General features: G+C 53.3%; 1 protein-coding gene across 1 annotated transcript; it reads left to right on the forward strand.

Moving 5' to 3' along the window:
- Positions 1–95: 95 nt before the first annotated feature.
- On the forward strand, positions 96–19,333 carry ANKRD35 (ankyrin repeat domain 35). Its single transcript, XM_013008477.2, has 14 exons — positions 96–134; positions 6,077–6,207; positions 6,865–6,953; positions 7,294–7,358; positions 9,613–9,670; positions 9,859–9,929; positions 10,218–10,324; positions 11,452–11,636; positions 12,779–12,816; positions 12,948–14,921; positions 17,125–17,214; positions 17,455–17,520; positions 18,070–18,170; positions 18,653–19,333. The coding sequence occupies exons 1-13, from the start codon at positions 96–98 to the stop codon at positions 18,130–18,132; spliced, it is 2,976 nt and encodes a 991-aa protein (XP_012863931.1). The 3' UTR covers positions 18,133–18,170; positions 18,653–19,333.
- Positions 19,334–21,088: the final 1,755 nt, after the last annotated feature.

The following is a 21,088-nucleotide window of genomic DNA, read 5'->3' on the forward strand; positions in this document are numbered from 1 at the left end:
TCGCTCGCCCGGTCTCGGCTGAGTCTGGTGGGCTTGGGAACCTGTGGCTCCGCTCTCCACGCGTCCCCGTCCCCCCCGTGGCCCTGGCTCTGGCCATGAAGCGCATCTTCTCCTGCTCCAGCTCACAGGTGTCGGTAGGTGCTGTGCAGGGATGGGAACGGGACTGGGATCTGAGCCCCGTGGTGATCAAAGTCCTGAATCCCATCTTTGTACACCATTGCCTTTCCTCTTTATTGATCTCTCCAGCTCTTCCACTCCTGCAACGCAGCCCGCCACCCGGGGTCGTTCCTCAAGGTCCTGCACCCTAGCCTCTTACTCGCCTCCTTATTTGCCCTCTCCAAGGTTCTTTCCTTCTAGCCCATACCAGCCCTCCCAACCCAGACAACTCCAACTTCGAGTGGGTGCCCTGCATCTCCTGCCTCCTCCCAAGGCCTTGTGCTCTAGCTGTTTGTCTCCCAGTACTAAACCATCTCCCACCATCTGTTCCATCCCCAACCCCAAGCTCTATTCTGCCCCCCACACACACACTCCACAGTCCTATCTTCAGCCTTGTCCTGTTCCCAAAACTTGCTCTCCCATATGCGTGTTCACTGTCAGTCCAGCGATTCCCAGCCCTGTGCCTTCTCCTAGTTCTTCCCAGAGTCCTCCCTGTCCTGGAGCCCACGGCAGACATTGCTCCAAACCTCTTTCCGGTCGGTGGTCCCAGAATAGTAGCCCTCTCCTGTCCCTCCCTCCTACCTCAGCCCCTTCCTGCCCAATGGCCACCCCATCTCAATTTTCCCTGTTTGCTGGGACCTGCTTGCTCTCTGGGGGCTAATCCTGCAGTCCGGCTAGCCTGACAGGCACTGCCACACACAGTTGCCTGGCCACTCCCCAGAGAAGTGGGTGAGTTGCCTGCAGACTCTACCCCAGCCAGTTCACTGCGGTGTCTGGTCATCAGCCTGGTTCTTGGCCAGTCAGGGTCTTCTCTCTGCTTTCCCTCTGGACCTCTCTCCACCCCCAACCCTCGCTGGGGTCTCGAAGGCTTGTGCTCTCTGTGTCTTGGAGGTGGGGGGTGACGGTGAGAGGTGAAGCAGAGAGCACAGACTCCCTCTGAGGGTTCTCAGACGAAGTCACTCTCCCCACCAAGCTCTCTCAGAATGAAATGCGAAGATTACAAAAGGAGCAGCTAAAGGAGGGTGCTATGTCTCCTCTGAAAATCTCTTAACGAGAGACCCCTACCTGGGGATGCTATCATCTGTGGAGGGTGGGACTGAGGTTCATTTAGAAGTGAATGAGCCAGCTACAGCTAGCAAAATTGCTGATGCTAACCTGACTTGGGATCCCTGGAAAAAGCCTTCATGCTCTGTAAAGTAGAGGTCCGTGAAAAAGAGGAAGGTCATCGGGGAGATGGGGTGACACAGTGGCTGCACCAGTGGGATTGTGAGCATGGAACGGGGCCAGGCAGTGGGCCTTTCTGTGCCGCACAGGGTCACTAGGAGGCAGGACTGGCCCGAGGGCACCTAGCAACAGCTAACCATCTGACTTAGGGATGGCATTGCTAAGCAATCTTGAGAAATGCTCCCTTTGCTTGCTCTGCAGGGGCAGCCTGCAGACGCCTGGAGTGAGCTCTGAGGCAAGAGCCGGGACTCTGCTGAGGCTTGTTCTTGGCCCATTTACATCTGCTTTTCTACTTCGTTTCCACACATTAATCAACCAGTCAAGAGGCGTTCACTGAATGACGATGGGGACACACAGGCTGGTTCATTTCTTAACGATTTTCTTACTCGTGTGTCCTCTTTCCTTGTTTCTGAAAGTCCTCCACATTGCTCTTTCCTCTCAGGGGTTTTGGGGAGTCTGCATATTTCTTAGGAACGAGGAATGATTCTATCCTTCCTGATTTTCTAATCCTGGCGGCAATGCGACTTCCTCATGCAGACAAGTGTTCCAGACAATTTGAGAATAGGCTATTTTGTTTCTATTTTTATTTATTTATTTATTTTTAGAATAGGCTATTTTCTATTGCAAATTTTTACCTCTTGAAACTCTCTCACACTTTGGATCATAAATTCCTCCATCCATGAGTGGCCAACCACCCTGGACCCATTTGATGGGAAACAGAGTGACAGTTTTCTTGGTCACTCCCAAAGTCTGGCTCTCCAGCCACCTGAGAAGATAACCCTTTCCCAGCTCCCCCCTGGGTTCAGAGCCTGCCCCCCACCCCCCACCCCCGGCCTGAAATAAAGACTGAAAAAGCAGTGTGGTGGTTTTAAAATTCATCTGTTATCCAGAATATAGGAAGTTCAGCCAACAAATAAACAAAACCCAGCTCCTATCACCTCTTTTAAATTTCATCAGAAAAAAAGAAGAAAAAACAATTTTCATCCGTTAAAGGATGTCTTTGAGGATGACTCACAGCTAACTTTGGCAAGGTAGGAAGCAGACCAGGAAATCCATTTAGATGGTTGATGCTGGACCACTTTAGAGGAATATTCATTACATTTCCAAACAGTTTAGGAGTGGAGTCCTAATTCCTCCAGGGCAGCCTTTCTATTTCCCTTTACCTGGTACTCTTTCTTTGCTCATTCCTCTTGATAGGGTGCCAATAGGCACATAGTTGGAAATAAGGCAAGGCAGCAATTACTTCTCCAAAGGCCCCCTAATCTTGGCAAGCTAAATGCAAAGCTTGCCCTTGTGTTTGAGCCCGCTGATTAATTTGGTGATTGCTCCCTTGAGGCATTGATGGTAATCCAGTGCCCCCTTTCCCAAGCAGCTGGCTGAACCTCAGAATTTGGAGCCATACCCGTGTCCTTCACCCCATCCCTGCAGAGGTTTGAACATTTCCACCCATTCTAAGCTCCTATCAGAATAATGAGGGCGTAGAAAGGAACTTGGGTAGATTATTCATTGACTGGTATCGACAAGGTCCCTTCCTTCCATTCTCCTCACTGGGAATTCTGGACTTGGGCACATCCAAAGTGTATCCTGAAAGAATGAGGGAGAAGTGGACGTAACACCTATTGTTACCTACTATGTGAGGACACTGCGCTACATCATTTCATTCTGTTGCACTTTGCTCTTTTGTACAGAGAGGGTCACGGCGAGTCAGAACCGACTTGGCGGCAACTAAAAACAGGTCATTAGGAAACAGAGTCAACAACGTTGTTACCCACTGCTATCAAGTCCCTCCCTATAGGGCAGCATAGAGTTTCCAAGGCTGCAATTGTTTTTTAACAGCTCTCAATTCTGATTTGGGTGAAAGTATACAGGGCAAATTGATTTCCCCTCAACAATTCATACACATGTTGACTCATCATACTGATGCCAACTTCCACAATGTGGGAGCATGCCTACTTCCTCCCTGTGTCTGCCAACTGCATTTGTCCTTTCCCGTCTCTTCCTGCCTTCCAGGCCTGACTCCTGGGTGAAGGCGTCCCCTTGGAGCTCCTATGGCTGATTGTTCTAATCAATACGGACCTCCTGGTGCCATGGTTCACTTTATAGGCCGATCCATCATTTGGCTGAGTCATGGGGATGAGTTCCGTTTCCATCTTGAAGGGTATTTAAGGACCCTCTTGGGAGTTCCACCAATCCCTATCAGACCGGTAGTCCTGGTCTCTTTTAGTATTTTGCGGTTCATTCCACTTGTTCCGCCCACTCTAAACCTTGCAGACCACTCAGCAGTGGTAGCTGAGCACTATCAAGTTCTTCTAGTTTCAGGGTCTTGGAAGACCACTCATGTGGTCCATCAGTCCTTTGGACTAACTGTTCCCTCTTCTCCCTTCTTTGCTCTGGATGGGGAGAGACCAATAGTTGAGCCATCGTGGAAGGCTGTGCCCTTTACAAGAGCAGACTGCCACACCTTCCCCCAATAGAGCGCTGATGGGGTCCCCAACCACCGGCTTGGGGTTAGCAACCAGGGGCTTCACCACCAGGCCATGAGGGCTCCTTAGAGAAGCTGTTACTTGCCTAAATGTAGGGATAGAAAATGTGTGAGAGTCAAGATTTTAAACAAAGAACTTCAGGCAGAGGTCAGCTGACAGAGGTGCCCTGAGATGGAGGGGTAGTTCTAGCTGTCTGCTTTTTCTAGCGGCGAGCTGGTCCCGAGGGTGCCGAATAATGGGTGCTTACAACGCAGCATCTGTTGGAATGTGGAAGAGGCATTTTGCTTATTTTGTCCCTTGAGAATTCATCTGCTTGGAGACTATTCTCTAGGGAAGGAGTATCATCTGAGAGTCGGTGGCTTTGCCTGGAAGGCAGTCTTTGCCTGTTTATTTAGAGACTAGCAAACTTTCCTCCACAGCTCGGGGACAGTGTAGTCCAGCGGTGAGAACTTGGGTTGGGTCTCAGGTGGCCTGGGTTCTCATCCCAATTTTACCATTATTTTGTAGTCTGACCCTGGACCTAACCTCAGTGTGCTTCAACTTCTGCCACATAGATATATCATCCCTAACGACTTTCTATGGATGTGGACAGGCTAACTGAAGCGGCACTTGACAGAGTTATGAAGAATTACACGTACCGTCGAGGAGTCTGACCTCAGAATCCATCTACCCTGGATGACTTTATGGCTCAGGCATTTAAAATCTCTCCTGTTGTGGATGCATCACGTGTCTAGATAAACAGTATTTGGAAACGAGTTAATGGGCTTCCAGAGCCCCTACTTTCCTCTGTCTCCTCCCCCGGCCGCCTTCTTGCTGAGGGTCACAGCCTATAAGGTGCAGTGTGGGCTGCGCGGTCCCCACCACTTCCTGCCTTGGTGTAGGACTGCCCTGTCTGTTTGCAAGGGATTTTGTATACATTAGCTCCTTTATGACAGCGTGACGAGGTAGTGATTATTACCCACATTTTATAGACAAGGAAACAAGCCAGAGGTGTTTAGTGGCTGACTCGAAGTCCTACAGCTCAGAAAGTAGCTCAGGCAGGCCCGGAAGCCAGGCCTCCGGCCACATGTTCCTCTCCGACCCTGCCAGCCGACCCCAGATCTTCACATCCCTTCTTCCTCTCTGGGCCAACCCAGGCTTTCTCCTGTTGTCAGCCTGAGTGGTTTTTACTTTCTTTGTACAAAGCTCCCTTTTTTCCACGCCCTGTGCCACTTCAATTATCCTAAGTACTTCAGCACAGCAAAACTCAAGGTGGAATAACCGAACAATGCAGCCCAGCTGTTCCCTGCCAGAGAAACTCGGAGGGCGGGAGGGGAGAACAAAGGAGAGAAAGGAGCTGTCTCCCCACGAATAAACAGCTAGAACCCTCTCTTTGCGAGCTAGTGACTGTTGCAGGGCAAGAGGAGGGGAGACTAGCTAAAGGGCATTGAGAGGGGACAGGGAAACAGAAGCCGCTCCCCCTCCCACTTCTGGGGTCACAAGCCAAGAGGTGGAGACAGTCTCCTGGCTGAGACTGGACATGAGGAGTCCGGCGTGCGTCCCAAATTGTGGCTGCGGCTGTCGAATCTGGGGAGACCCTTACCGACCCTGTGTGCTGGAGCAGAACTGCTGCCTAGGGCTTCCTAGGCTGTGCTACAGGGCAGCAGCCGAGCAGCCCGGGGAGGTGTGAGACGATGGGAGCCCATCGGAGAGAGGAGTTGGCTCCGTTTGCTCCAGGAGACCTGGAGAACAGAGGGAAAGCAGTCGCAATTAGGACTGCTCTGAAGGTCGGCACCTAACAGCACTCAGGCATAATTAAAATAGGAAGAACCTTGAAATCCTGTGCATTCATGGCTCAGCTGGTTTTTAGTTCAGTCAACCGAGGGGGTCCCTTTTTTGGGTCCCAGGTAGGCAATCACTGGCAGTAGCTGGTGACCGGTGAGTTGGCCCACCTAACCCCAAACCAAACTCCCTGCCATCGTGTTCATGCGGACTCACAGCGACCCTCTAGGACAGGGCAGACCTGCCCCTGGGTTTCAGAGACTGCACCTCTTCACTGGCGTGGAAGGCCCTGCCTCTCTCCCGGGAGCGGCTGGCAGCCATGTAAGAAGGCCGGGAAGGGACTTGAGAAACACGAAGGATGTCTCGCCGCCTTTGCTTGGCATCTCCCCCTCTTTTCCTTTCTCTCTGCTACCCTCGTCCCCACCTTCACACAATTTGTGGTTCTGGACCAGGTGGAGAGATGGAACCGCCGGGACCAGAAGCTGCTGGAGGCAGTGCAGCGGGGGGACGTGGGACGCGTGGCTGCCCTGGCCTCCAGGAAGTCAGCCCAACCCACCAAGCTGGACTCCAACGGCCAGTCCCCGTAAGTCAGTCCTCCAGAACCCAGCCCTGGTAGACGGCGCCCTTTGAACCTCCAAACGCCCATATGATGCAGGAGCACAGGATGCCCACAGCGTCAGAGTCCCCTGGATTGTCTTAGCAAGCACACGGACAAATCTTCACATGTCCCGAGTGCTGTGTGCACAGTGAGGGAAGCAGATACGTCCCCGACCTCCATCGACCTCACGGCCCAAAGGGACATTGCTGAAAGGGGCAGTGAACCAGCACCTCCATCAAAGCAAGCCTAGTGTTTCTTCATTGCACAACTGGGAGGGCGTGTGTGCTTGGGAAACGAGGAGTGAGGTGGTAGTCATGGGAGTCACCTGGTTAGAGGGAGTGATGCTATCCCTGGTCTCTGCCCAGGTTGCCCTTCCAGCAGCCAGCCTTCTGCTCTGCTCTGGCTGGCCCTTTGCGGTCACTTGCAGCCCTTTCTGGCCCTGTACTTAAATGTGTTCCCTGGCACGGTCTGAGATTTCGTAAAACCTGCACCTCTCATATCTTCACCTCCAGCTTCCTCTTAACTTTATCAGAAGTCAGACTCTCTGCTGAAGGGACTGGCTTTGGGGTGGGATGCAGGCAGTGCGGGAAGAGCGGATTAAGATTCTCCCACACCTCATCGCCTGGACCCTGATTCTGGCAGGTTTCATCTGGCAGCCTCTAAGGGCCTGACAGAGTGTCTGACGATACTGCTGGCCAACGGGGCCGACATCAACAGCAAGAACGAGGATGGTGAGTGAGACGGAGCACGAGGCCATCCCTCTTGCCTCCCCTTTACGGCAGCAGTGGACTCAGCACAGCTATGCCAACTTTACTCCCTGTGTCTCCCTCCCCCCAGTAAGTCTCGGTTAGCATTCCTTCTGGGGTTCCCCTCCCTGTAAGCCGGGCACACCCCACCCCCACTCCCACCTCCACCCTAAGGTGCCAGGCATTGGGGAACAGGAATTTCTGGCCCCATGTGCCTGAGAGCTCCTCTCCCTAATCTCCCTCTGATTATCTGTGCGTCTCATGCCTTCCTTCCCTGTGAGTCATCCCCCACCCACCCAGCCACCCTCTCTCTGTCTCTTTTCAGGAAGCTCCGCCCTGCACTTGGCCACCATCTCCTGCCAGCCACAGTGTGTCAAGGTCCTGCTGCAGGTCAGAGCCGCCCCTTGAGACCCCTCCTGTAAAGGGAAGAAGTGGGCTCCCATTCCCCTAGCCTTGTCTTAGTCACAAGCATTTGGCCAAATCTGCTCCCTTTATCCCCATTGAGTGGACTGATGATAGTTTATCATGAACATTTACTCAGCACCTGCTATATGCCAGGCAAAGGAGCCCGGGTGGCACAGTGGTTATGCTTTAGGCTGCTAACCTCAAGGTCAGCAGTTTGAAGTCACCAGCCACCCCTTGGGAGAAAGATGAGATTTTCTACGCACATGAAGGGTTACAGCCTCAGAAACCCACAGGGGCAATCTTACCCTGCCCTATAGGGTGGCCATGAGTTCGAACTGACTTGATGGCAGTGGTTTGGTTTGGCATATGCCGGACAACAGAGTTGTGTTGGCAGTGTGGGTTAGGGCCGGGGCTCTTCCTTGCTGGGTTGGCGGTTCAAACTCACCAGCCACTTTGCAAGAGAAAGATGAGGTTGTCTGCTCTCGTATAGACTATGTCTCATAACCCCTCGATAAGGTGTTAAAATCAGTTCATAGTCATGAGTTTGGCTTTGGTTTGATGTGTGCAGATAAGGAGCCTTGGTGATGCTGTGTTTAAGGGGGGGTTGACTGTTAACTGGAAGGTCAGTGGCTCAAACCTACCAACTGGTCTATGGGAGCATCTGTTCCTATAAAGATTTGCAGCTTTGGAAACCCTATGGGTCGGTTCTGTCCTGTCCTGTAGGGTTGCTATGAGTCAGAATACACTGAACAGCAATGGGTTTATTTTAGGGGGGGGGGCATGTACCAGACAGCATTCCCAGCACTGCCCTTGAGCAGCAAAGCGGAGTTGCCAGAGACTGTCTGGCAGTCAGGCAACATGCATAGACTAAGCTCCACACTTTGCAGAGCTACTGCAGAGACCAACTGCGGAGTTGATGGGCAGGTGGAAGGAGGGCTGCCATCTAGTTGATTCTGACTCGTGGTGACCCCATAGGGTTTTCAAGGCTCTAACCTTTTGGAAGAAGATCACCAGACCTTTGAAGGTACTTCTGAGTGGATTGGCACTTACCAACCTTGCAGCTAGTAGTTAACCTGTTAACCATTTACCACCCAGGCACTCTGGAAAGAGGGCCAAATCTAACCAGACCAAACCCACAGAGACCCTGTAGGACAGAGTAGAACGACTCCATTGGGTTCCCAAGGCTGCGCATCTTTACAGAGGCAGCCTGCCTTGTCTTTCTCCCTTCAAGACGCTGCTGAGGTCAAACCAGCAACCTTTTGGTTAACAGACCAACACCTAGCACCTTATGTCCTCATCCTTGGAAGGAGTTCAGAGATGTTCAAATGAAACTAAAGCCTTACAGTTGACTTGGAGGAGTGTTTATCTAGCAGCCTAGAGGAGAAATATACATACAACATGACCTGTGGACAATTTATAGCTAAGTCCTTGAAAGTAAGAAGGTGCAGACTACTCCTAATGGGCCATTGGTCAGATGATCCTATTTTGTTCTTCCCAGCCCTTTCCACGTTTCTTTCCCAACGATGATCCTTTAGTATTAGCCAGGGATCAGCTGTCATTTCCCCTGATACATGTCATTACTTGTAACCTGATTTTTTGCTTTAGACCCCAGGTTTAGGAATGGGGACTAAGACTTAAGGAGCCATCATGGCGTAGTGGTTACACATTGGGCTGCTAACCATAAGGTCAGCAGTTTGAAACTACCAGCTGCTCCACGGGACAAAGATAGGGCTTTCTACTCCCATACGAAGTTACTGTCTCGGAAACCCACAGGGGCCGGTCTACCCTGTCCCACAGAATCACTGTGAGTGTGGCGTGGACTGACGACAGTGAGTTTGGCTTGGAGTTTTTGGGTTGGTTTTTTCTGTTAATGATTTTATTCATTACATTACTCTGCCAAAGTTTTAAACTTCTCCAAGCTTCATATATGTGTATCCTCACAACTGGACCAGTAGTTAATAGTATAATAAGCGGTGGAAAGTTTGATGTTGCCAAGGATTTCGTCTTGCTTGATCAATGCTCATGGAAGCAGCAGTCAAGAGATAAAATCATGCTGGGCTTGGAGTTCTATAATCTGCCAGGAATGGATTAGACAGACCTGTCTCAGAGTTGGCCATCCCAAGTGTCATGACCCTGCTTCCCTTTCCCACATTACGTGAGAGTTGACGATGACCCAACAGGAGGCCTAGGATGGGGATGTGCACATCGCGCTCCATGCCGCTTTCCTTTGTGACTGCAGCACGGTGCCAATGAAGATGCTGTGGATGCAGACAACCGGAGTCCGCTGCACTGGGCAGGTGTGTCCGGGGCCTGGCTGGAACAGGACTGCAGAGGCTGTCGGGTGGGAAGGATGGCGGATACTCATGTGGAGGGGAGGGACAGGCAGGAGGTGACAGCTGAATTGGTCACAGGAGATGCTGTCTTGGTCTGAGCAGGTGTCTTTCCTGAGTCTACCTTAACCCAAACACCCCTTCACCCTTCCCAGCCTCTTCTGGCTGTGCCTCCAGCGTGCTCCTGCTGTGTGACCACGAAGCCTTCCTGGATGTCCTGGATAATGTGAGTGGAGACGGGCAGTTGGGTCGTGTTACTGCTCTCTCTGGCCTTGACTCTGGCCAAAGGTCATGACCAGGGGCTAGATAGTACCATTCTCCTCCTGTCCCAACTGCCCTCCTCTTTCTCCCAAAGGGCTGCTGGGTCTGGTCCTCCAAGCGCTACTGTCTTCAGAAAGAGAATGTTTAGCCCCAGGAACTGGCCTTTGGACTTTTCCTGGAGAGTTGATAGGGACAGGATCAAGCCCTGGCTTTCTGTGACTTCTCATCCAGCCCCTTCCCACATTCTGTGCAGGATGGACGGACCCCCTTGATGATCGCCTCGCTGGGTGGTCATGCAGCTATCTGCTCCCAACTGCTGCAGAGAGGAGCCCGCGTTAATGTCCTAGACAAGGATGACAAGTGAGCCCTCCCCCTCGTCTCACCTCCATGTCAAGACATTGGTCAATTTACACAGGCGCGCAGGGCACAGTGTGCATAGGTCCACAGCGTAGTGCGGAGATTGGACATTGCGGTAGAGTGGACACATCTCAATAAAGCGAGTCTCAGCTTTGTTGTTGTTGTTGTTCCCCGGTGCATATTAAAATTATGCTCACACCATACTGTGCTCCATGAAGAAGTTTAGAATAGCTGAGCATGACCAACATGTGACACAGAGACACGGAGTGAGCATACACGGTTGGGAAAATGAGGCCAGCAGGTTCGCTGACCACAGGGTGGCCACAAACCTTGAATTTGTGAAAAACACAACATCGGCACGGCTCCCTGAAGCCAAGCGCCGTAAAACAAGAGGTGCCTGTGTTTGGGCGGGGGAGCCCTGTGCTGAGGGGACCTCATTCCCCCTTAGTGGTGACTCTGAAGCACTCAGCTGGCTGCTGTCCTGATCTCTCGTGGGGAGTTGAGGACGTTTTCCTTATACTTTATACCATCCTCCTCCCACAGGTAATCCCAGAACTAAAATCGACATCCCTGGAGCCATTGGCTTGATGCACTAGTTTTTCAACTTCCTTCTGAGCAGTGGAATCCTTGGTTTTCCTAATTAAAAATTGCAGCAGACCTTCAATCTATAATTCCAAAACTCAAACTCCCTGCCATCTAGTTGACTCTGACTCATAGCAGCCCTATAGGGTAAGGCAGAAGTGCCCCTGTGGGTTTCTGGCCCTGTAACTCTGTAAGGGAGCAGAAAGCCTCATCTTTCTCCCACAGAACGTCTGGTGGGTTCGAACTGCTGATCTTGCGGTTAGCAGCCCAACTCATAACCCGCTTTGCTACCGAAGGGCCTTTGAACATTAGAAAGCAGATAAAAAACGGAGCCTTTCCAGGTGGCCCCATGCTTCTGGCCTACTGCAGTAGACATACTAGGAACACTTTTGGAAACTTCTGGTCTCATCTAATGCTTTGTCATTGGGTGGTGCTGGGCAGTTGCTCTCCAGACCCCACGAAGTAAAAACTGGCCTTGGGAGTGGAATTTCTGGAACAGGAGTGCCTGGACTCCAGTGGGGAAAGCTCAGATTTGTCCAAACCCACAGATCAGCTCTGATCCTGGCTTGTGAGAAAGGCAGCGCCGAAGTTGCTGAGCTGCTCCTGAGCCACGGAGCAGACGCGGGAGCGGTGGACAGCTCCGGGCACGACGCCTTGCATTATGCGCTGCACATGCAGGACAAGACCCTGTGCAGGCTGCTGCGGCAGGCCATGAACCGGCGTCGTCGGAGAGGTACAGCTGATTCCCCTTCATGGCTCCAGGTGTCTCCTCCCTAGCCTTAGACGCAAGGAAGTGTCTTAGAATCTCGTGTGTTCCCATGGAAATGTTCTAGATGACAAATAATTGTCACCTTAGTGGAGAGCTCCCTTATTTATTGCTGCTGTTATGAGATGACCACAAATTCCCAAAGGCATGGTCACAGAATTCCTAGGGCACTCTTGTCTCTGAGGACAACTTTAGCCAGTGCGACGGCAAGCATGTCCTCATTATAATTTTATGTCTCTTTGTGTGATTGGCGGGTCAGTGGCTCCTCTACCAGACTAAAAACCCTGCAGATTACAGGTCCTTTGAGCTGGGAGTCCACTGCCGCTATCACTACCTGGTATGGAATAAAAACCAGCCTCACTGCCACCGAGTCCATTCTGACTCACCGTGACCCTCCAGGACAGAGTAGAACTGCCCTGTGGGTTCCTGAGACTCTAACTCTTCACGTGCACAGAAAGTTTCACCTTTTCCTCTTGGGTTGGAGTTGACGCCGATGGGTAGAACTGCCTCCGTGAGTTTCCGAGGTCCACCCTTGAAGTCTTGGAAACTCACAGGGGCAGTCCTATCCTGTCTTCCAGGGCCATGATGAATTAGCACCGACTCTGTGGCAGTCAGCTTGTTTTTGAGAGTTTTGTAACGCCTTAGGGGAGTAGAAAGCCCCAGAGAGGCTAGTGGTTTTGAGCTGCTGACCTCACGGTTAGCAATTCAATGTGTAAACACAATACTACCAGGGCTCCTGCTTGGTACATACAGCTAAACACGCAAAACAACACACTCACTGTCATTGAGTTGATGTCGACTGCTCCTATGGGTTTCTAAGACTCTCACTGTTGATGGGAGTTGAAAGCCCCATCTTCCTCCCTTGGTATATAATAGGTGCCCAATAAATGAATGGCTGAAACAAAACAGAGTGAGCTGGCCCATCTCTGGGATAGGAAACCAAGGTTCCTGGACAGTTCGAGGCCCTTTGAACATGAGTAGCTCCTGCCACCAAGAAGTCAGATGCGGTGAGGAGTATTATACTGAGCAAGTCTGAAGACAGGTATAAGCTAGACACAATAGCATAGGACCTCTCTGCTCTCTCACTCCCCCCATGTCTTTTCTTACAGGTAAGGGCCTTGTTCAACATCCAGATCTTGCATCCCAGGTAAGCGCTTTCCCCTTTCACTACCCTCTCCTGGGACATCTCCCAGGCAGCAGGCCTTGTCAACAGTGAGAACGTTGAAGAGTAGAAGGTAAGCTGTCACGCTTCACCTCGCTGTTCTGTTCTCTACATAGACCTCTCCGTCCGAGCCCCAGGTGGGCTCTCCACCTAAGAGCCCATGGAGAGCAGAGCCTGAGGAGGAGCAGGGGCAAGAGGAGGACGAGGACCCGTGTTCAGATGAGTGGAGATGGAAGTGTGAAGAGGAGCGGAGGAGAGTTTCTCAGTTGGAGCAGGAGCTGGTGCGAAAGACAGAAGAATGTAAGGCTCGGGCTGCAGCCTACCTGGGCTTGGAGAACCAGATTCGAGAGCAGGTGCAGGAGCTGGGGCTCCTCCTAGCCCAAGAACCTGGAGCCCTGGGAAGGCACGGCTCTGAACTCCGGCCTGGAGGGGACGGAATGGAGCAGGGTTGTCCCCTAGACCTGCTGGCCGAGCGCATCCAAGAGCTAAAGAAGCAACAGCAGGTCGCCGCAGCAAACCCAACATTGACTCCTAAGAAGGTCCAAGATTCAACCCCAGGAGAAACCCCACACAAAGACCATGGAAAGTCTCAACCCGAAGAGGTGGGGCCACCACAGAGCCCAAGGTCTGAGACGGTTGGAAAGGCCACTGGACAGCAAGTCACCACCAGTGCGGGACAGCGCCTTGATCCCAAGCATTCTGACCAACTGTGTGCTGACCAGGAGAGGCCTCCAGCCCCCGGGGCTGAACCAGCAGGCACTGTGATGGAACCAGTGGGCTCCTTAGCCATGAACCAGCTCCTGCTACAACTCCGAGAGGAGCTGGCTGCCGTGTGGCGAGAAAAGGACGCTGCCCGGGGAGCTTTGTCCGGACCGGTCCTGGCGGGAGCCCTGGGGACGCCCCGGGCTGAGGCTGCTGCAGCTGCGTGGGAGAAGATGGAGGCGAGGTTGGAGCAGGTGCTGGTGAGGTTGGATAGAGCAAAGGCAGGGCTACAGGTGAAGCCTGAGACCCCTGTCCAGGAGCCCAGGGAGGAAATCCCACAAGCAACCCCGGGGAGCGTCACCAAAGGGGAGGAAGAGAGGGAGAAGACAGCCCCTGGGGCCCGGGGAGAGCCTCTCGGAGCCCCTGGCGGGGGGCAGGCCCCTCAGGGCCAGCTGGAGAAGGAGGTGTCCGCCCTGAGGCTCAGCAACAGTAACCTGCTGGAGGAGCTGGGCCAGCTCGGCCGGGAGCGGCAGCGGTTGCAGGGGGAGCTGCAGACCCTGAGCCAGCGGCTGCATCGCGAGTTCGTGCCCAAGCCTGAGGCGCAGGTGCAGCTGCAGCAGTTGCGGGGGAGCGTGGGCCGCCTGACCGAGGAACTGGCCACGGAGAAGGAGGCCACGGAGAAGCTGCGGAAGCGGTTGGCCTCCCAGAGCAGTGGCCTCCGGGGGCTGTGGGAGTGCTTGCCCCCAGACCTGGCGGGCCCGGGGGCGCCCGGGGAGCCCCTGGAGGCGCTGCAGCCCTGCATCAGCACCCTCGTGGACAGGCACCGCGAGGCCCAGAAGGTGCTGGCTCGCCTGGAGGCGGAAAACCAGCAGCTGCGGGGGACCCAGGCCCGAAGTGGGGGAGCGGAGACCCCCACGGTGCCAGCAGGCCCCCAAGTGGCCGCTCTGGAGCAAGACCTGGGGAAGCTGGAGGTGGAGCTGCGCGCCGTGCAGGCCACGATGGGCGGCAAGAGCCAGGAGATCGGCAAGCTGAAGCAGCTGCTCTACCAGGCCACCGAGGAGGTGGCCGAGCTGCGGGCGCGGGAGGCGGCCAGCCTGCGGCAGCACGAGAAGACGCGCGCGTCGCTGGTGGCGCAGGCCCAGGCCTGGGGCCAGGAGCTGAAGGCGCTGCTGGAGAAGTACAACGCGGCCTGCCGCGAGACGGCGCGCCTCCGCGAGGCCGTGGCCGAGGAGCGGCGGCGCGGCCGGGAGCTGGCGGCGCGCGCCGCCGAGCAGGAGCGCCAGAGCAGCCAGGTGCGCGGGCGCTCGCAGCAGTTCGAGAAGACCACCGAGCTGCTCAAGGAGAAGATGGAGCATCTCTTCGAGGCTTGCCGGGACAAGGAGGCCAAGGTGCGCGGCCAGGCAGCCGGGGAGGGGTGGGGGGGACCCACCTGTGGGTTAGTCCGATGAGTAGGCCCAAGCTGAGGAGCTTGGGGTAAGATAAGGTTAGACACAGAGGCGAGAAGGGCCTTGGGTACTAAATATCGGGACTCAGGGCTCAGAAGGAGCTTCGTGGGTTATAAGGCTTTTTACTTCGATAGTACAGTATATGCTCCCGGAAAGCCAGCTCATCTTGATGGAGCAAAAGAATAGATTGAGCCGCTGTGGGCCCCCCTCTCGCTTCAATGAGTCACCTGTGGACCAAAGAGTCCCATGAGCCCGTATTTCCCTTAGTGATATTTCCCTTAGTGATAGATTTCCCTCTGCTGTGATAGATGCTCAAGTTCCCCCACAATGCCTCTCCAATCCAATGTGGATCTATTTATAGCACTGTTGCCAGAGAGGCATGGTTTATGAACCCCAAATAATCAACTTTAAGAATGAAGTTAGTAATTGGAGACCTCCCTGTGAAATGCCAGCCCCCGGATGGCATAGTGGTTACACGTGGGGCTGTGATCCTCAAGGTCATCAGTTCGAAACCAGCAGCCCCTTCGGGGGAAGAAAGATGGGGCTTTCTACTCCCATAAAGAGTCACAGCCTCAGAAACTCAAAGGGTCACGATGAGTGGCCACCGACTCCGTGGCATTGAGGATGCACTGTACGCATGCACCTGTGCCATGATAGAGTGTATGCTGAAATGTGTCTACCCGACAGAACTCTGCACTGACTAGAAAACAGGAGAGTCTTACATCCGAAGATAATTCCAACTCTGTGCATCGAGCAACCGGTGGATTCAGAGGATGAGTGCAAATCTTCACAGGAGTGGAATGCCTCACAAATCTTACACAGATTTGAGCTAATAAAACTGGAAGGGCTGTTAGGTGGAATCAGGATCAGAGTGGGGTGGGTTAGTGACAGAAAGGAAGACGTACATGCTTACAAAGAGAGGAAAGTAGGCGGAGAGAAGCTGTAGTGTAGTGGTTAGGGGTGTGATCTCTGGACTGAGTGATTGCTAGTTCAAGAAGGGTCGTTCAAACCCGGCAGCAGCTCTGCAAGGAAGAGAGAGCAGTCTGCTGCTGTGTGGATTTACAGCAGTGGTTTTCGACCTTCCTCACGCCGCAACCCTTTACTGTAATACAGTTCCTCTTGCGGTGGTGACCCAGCCATAAAATGATTTTCCTTGCTACTTCATAACTGTAATTATGAGTCGTGATGTGAATATCTGATATGCAGGATGCATTTTCATCGTTACCAATTGAACACAATGAAAGCATAGTGATGAGTCACAAAAACAATACGTAAATTCTATATTGTGAAATATTTATTTCTAATGACAAATAAATGACATTTTGTCTGGAAGCATGTAGCCCTGCAGGTGACAGGAAAGACAGGCCGGGAGATGAAAAACAGAACCCGGGAGAAGCTCTGTGAGAGGAGGGGATGCTGTTTACTCATCCCACGCCCCCTCCTCTAAGCATGGGTAACAGTCTTCACGCTGGGTACTCCTGTCTGCATGTGGGCAGACCCGCCTGGAGACGATAGAGGAGCGGTGCCTCAGTTCCTAAGACCATTGGAAATATGTGTTTTCCGATGGTCCTAGGCAACCCCTGTGAAAGGGTCCTTCGACCCCCAAAGGGGTCATGACCCACAGGTTGAGAACCACTGATTTACAGCCTTGGAACCCCTCTGGGGCAGTTCCACCCTGTCCTGTAGAGTCATTATGACCCAGCGTCAACTTCATATCCTAAAGTCAGCTGGTGTTCGCATTCCCACAACCACGTGTCGCTATTGCTGTTGGTTATCACAAATCGCACTTATGCCACAAGCTCACTGACCACACTGGCTCCTCCTTTTCCACAGTGGTCAGCAGGCAGACGCAGATTAAGATCCAGCCCAAAGTTAAGAACATGGCCCTTGGATCAAAGAAGTCTTGGTTCAAAGCATGATTTCATCCTTTATTAGCTGTGTGCTTTAGGGACACATTACTTCATCCGAGCTCCTTATCTATGCAATGGGCAGAATAGTACTTGCCTCCAAGAACTGTCTTGAGCAATAAAATAATAATGCATATATGAGTATGAAAGGAAGCAGACTGCAGCCCTGAGCCTAGGTGGGACTTGGGATGGGGAATGACTTGGCTCGAATCCTTCCTTTCTTTTCCTCCGGGCCTCAGATCAAGGAGCTGTTGAAGAAGCTGGAGCAGCTTTCCGAGGAGGTCCTCGCAGTTCGGGGAGAAAACGCTCGCCTTGCCGTGCAGCTGCAGGTATGTTCTGGCCCTCAACGGATATGACCGAAGGCGAGCAGTGGCAGTGAGGTGCGTGTGGGAGGGATTCTGAGAATTACGGAGGGCTAGCCAGGCAGTGGGCCCGGCTACACCAGAGATGGAGCCAGGGAGCCCACCTGGCCGCACTTCACTGTGTCTCACCTTAAAGTTCCTTATGTGGGGGATGGGGAGAGGGTGGGAAAGCCGAGCGCATGACCTCCCGCTGCTGCTCATTGCCAGGACTCTCAGAAGAACCATGACGAGATCATCTCAACATATAGGAATCATCTGCTGAACGCTGCTCGGGTGAGCATGGTGGAGTCTGGGGGCCAGGCAGAGACAGAGCGCTGGCCTGGAACTGTATTTGGGGACCTCACACGTGTGTGACATACTTGTCCTTTCTTAGAGAGATGGACTTTAGCTACCCCTATGCCAGGTGTCCGGATAGCAAGAGAAGTCATGCATGAGGTGCTGGGGGAGAAGTATTTGCCTCTCCCTTTCAATTTCCCGACCTCTTGTAAAGACTTCTTTCCCCTTACCCCTTCCTCCGTTTTCTCCTAAGCCAACGTATCCCTCACCAAGTAAGGAGGCATGACCGCCTTGTTCCTTTATTAGGGATTCATAATATTAATGACAAAGAATCAAGCCAGAGCTATATAGCAGGTGCTTTGATCCCTATTACAGTTTTAAGACTCCCAGGAATCTGAGTCTAGCTTCCTCCCTACCTTCCTTCCATGGAGAGGTTGAGTACTCTTGGGGGCGGGGTGGTATGAGTAAACAGCATCCCCTCCTGTCACAGAGCTTCTCCCAGGTTCTGTTTTTCATCTCCCGGCCTGTCTTTCCTGTCACCCGCAGGGCTACATGGAGCAGGATGTGTACAGCATCCTCCTGCACATCCTCAGCATGCAGGCGGAGTAAGGCAGCTGGGGCCCCGAGGGATACCGCGTTTCTCAGTTGTGAGTTGAGGGGGATAAGGGAAGGAGCTTGGGAGAGAGGACTTGAGGAAACAAGGCTTGGGAAGGGAATGGAAGTCTCCAATGATCTCGGTTTTCACCCTGTCGGGTGCCTGCCCTGGGGGAGTTCGGGGGCAGAGGGCCTTTGAGGTGAGGTTGTGGGGTGAGACTCACTGGGTAGAGTCAGTGACCAGATGGACTGAGTAGGGCTCGTGTATGGGATGGAGACCGAAATGAGGAGCTGGGTGACTCTCCTAAGGCCTGGGGCTGGGGTGGGGGGATAGTACCACTATTCCCCAGGGTGAGAATACCACTTGTACCCCATTCATTCAAAGAACAATTCTCTCATTCTTCTTGGCACCCCGATGCAGGTGGCTGCCTCTCCAGCCCAGATAGATAAAGTCCCCCTTAACAACTTGGCAGGACTGGGAGGAGACCGAGGCTGCTGGAGTATGTCCATTTCACCCTTGAATTTCTTCTTTCAGGAAACAGGAACATCACCGATTGCCAGACTCCGTCGGGCGGTGGTGGGTGGTGGGTGACCACTAGGTGGGGTGTGAGCCTGGCTTCCACGGGTGTTAGGGAGCCCAGACCTCAGAACTTGGACCGGAAATGGGCGTGGATGGGACCAGAGAAGATGAGGATGCAAGATCTTTGGAAAGCAAAGCACGAGGCAGGGTGGTACGGGGGTCACTGTTATTTTATCTTGAGAAAGGGGGTAGGCAGGAGTCCTTTTCTTCTGGTAAATCATAAATGGCCCCATAAATTAGCCCCATTTAGGAGGAAGCAGTCTGGGTCGTACGGGATAAAGGATTTCTCCGTTTTGAGTTGAGGGTGATGAGGGCAGGAGTTTGGGGGCATGGTGAAAATAATTACATTATATGTGTGTCAAAAACAAAATTTACCCTTCATATGTCTATTATACACACACACACACACACACCTGTTGATCACAATCCACTCGGTGTGAAAATCACAGCCCTGGGGGAAACGGAGAAGGGACACCATTCTTTGGTTTTTCTCACATCTCTCTTAGAGAGACAACGCTAATCTCTTTGCTCTGTCTTGGGACTCCCAAGTCCCTGCCCCCTTTTTAAGGAGAGAGGAAATGAAGAGGCCTGGATTTTTTTTTCATGATGTACAATCTAAACTATCCTTCCGTGTGTGGAACCTGGTGTCTGCATGAGAGGAGAGGAGGGGAGGGGAGGGGAGGCAAGGGAGAGGGAGAGAGAGAGTGTGTGTGTGTGTGTGTGTGTGTGTGTGTGTGTGTGTGTGTAGAGAGTGTGTGTGAAGAGAAGAGAGTGTGTGTGCTGAGAGTGTGTGTGTGTGTGTGTGTGTGTGTGTGGAGAGTGTGTGTGAAGAGAGGAGAGACAGTGTGTGTGTGGAGAGAGAGAGTGTGTGTGTGTGTGTGTGGAGACAGTGTGTGTGTGCGCGTGCGTGGAGAGTGTGTATGGAGAGAGTGTGTGTGTGTGGAGAGTGTGTGTGTGTGCGTGCGTGGAGAGTGTGTATGGAGAAAGAGTGTGTGTGTGTGTGTGTGTGTGTGTGTGTGTGTGTGTGTGTGTGTGTAGAGTGTGTATGGAGAGAAAAAGAGTGTGTGTGAGTGAGTGAGTGTGTGTGTGGTGGGCCCCTCCTCCCCCTCGCCCCTCCCCTTCCTGCCCCTCCACCAACCGCTCTGCTTACCAGGTGCGGGCTGAGATCCTCCAAATTCCAGAACCTGGACCGCGGCCGGTCCACGCTCGGGTCCCTCCGCATCCCTTCTCCCGGGCGCCTGCCGTCTCCAGGGCCACGCAGGGCCGAGGACCGGGCGCCTGCCGTCTCCAGGGCCACGCAGGGCCGAGGACCGCGGTTTGGGGAGGGAGGGAAAGGCACTCAATCGATTTTCTTTCTTCTTCTTTTTCAAACCAACGCCGCCTTCCAGAAGCAGTAGGTGGAGTAGGACCCGAGACCGGGAGGAAAGGAAGGGACGCGGGTGGCAAGGACCGTGTGAGGTGGTGGGAGAGGGCTCATTTGATGGCCGGGCTTGAGCATCCCAAGTTTCCACGTGGCCCCGCCAGCTGGGTGGACACAACGACGAGGGGCAGGGACTGCTATGGGAGCCAGCGGGTCGCGCAGGGGCTGGGCTGGTGCCTGCGTTTGAAAAGAAAGGGCCGCTGAGATCTGTAGATCCGGTCTGGAGGAGGTGCCGGGGAACTCGGGGGTCTGCGGGGTGGGCTCAGAGAAGCTGGAAGGCCAGACGGATTGTGGGATTGAGTGGAGAACGGGAGAAAACCCGGGCGATTTCTGTGAAGGGAGGCAGAACCTCCTTTCTGCCTGCGCCCTCCCAGGAGGAACCCTGTTGGCACCGTGGATTAAGCCCTGGGCTGCTGGCCGCAAGGTCGGTGGTTCAGACCTCTCAGTCCCCGCATAGGAGCAGGGATGAACCCATATAGACTCTCTGAGTGGGAATTGACCGGATGGCTGTGGGTTTGGCTTTTTGATTCTTGCCAAAGAACACAGGTGTGTTCCCTTCATTCAGAGTTCTGGGATGTCGTGGGAAGACCGAAGAAAGAGCAGAGAAAAGGGCCCAGGGAGGGAAAGGATGAGTCGGGGAAACACCTTTGGTAATAGAGGCCAGGCCTTTGACTCCCTCCCAGGCTCTCAGGAATTGATCCTAGGATGTCTGGGTGATGGGGACCAGGAGTGCTGTTATGCTAGTGAGACCCTTAGACCAATAGCCCCTCTTTTGTGTGATTCCCCACTGGTTACTCTGTGACGCCACCTTCTACTATATAAATCCTCCATCTTGTCCACCCTGGTCATCAGCATTCCGTCTGAAGACCCTTCTACAAAGAATGGCCTCAGGGTTCTTCCAGGTGAGCCAGGTCTGAGAGCACGCCCCGTCCGTGTGCGCAGCTGCGGCCTCCAACACACCCCAACCCATG

Source organism: Echinops telfairi, unplaced genomic scaffold, assembly GCF_000313985.2.
Source record: "Echinops telfairi isolate 266 unplaced genomic scaffold, ASM31398v2 ScPeMD7_7466;HRSCAF=8504, whole genome shotgun sequence".
NCBI lineage: Eukaryota > Metazoa > Chordata > Mammalia > Afrosoricida > Tenrecidae > Echinops > Echinops telfairi.

Excerpts from the sequence above, each read along its gene's own strand:
- ANKRD35 (XM_013008477.2), top strand. The coding sequence starts at position 96 with ATGAAGCGCATCTTCTCCTGCTCCAGCTCACAGGTGTCG. Across the intron at positions 7,359-9,612 it reads GTGTCAAGGTCCTGCTGCAG|CACGGTGCCAATGAAGATGC; the intron begins GTCAGAGCCGCC and ends TTGTGACTGCAG. Across the intron at positions 10,325-11,451 it reads GTCCTAGACAAGGATGACAA|ATCAGCTCTGATCCTGGCTT; the intron begins GTGAGCCCTCCC and ends CCAAACCCACAG.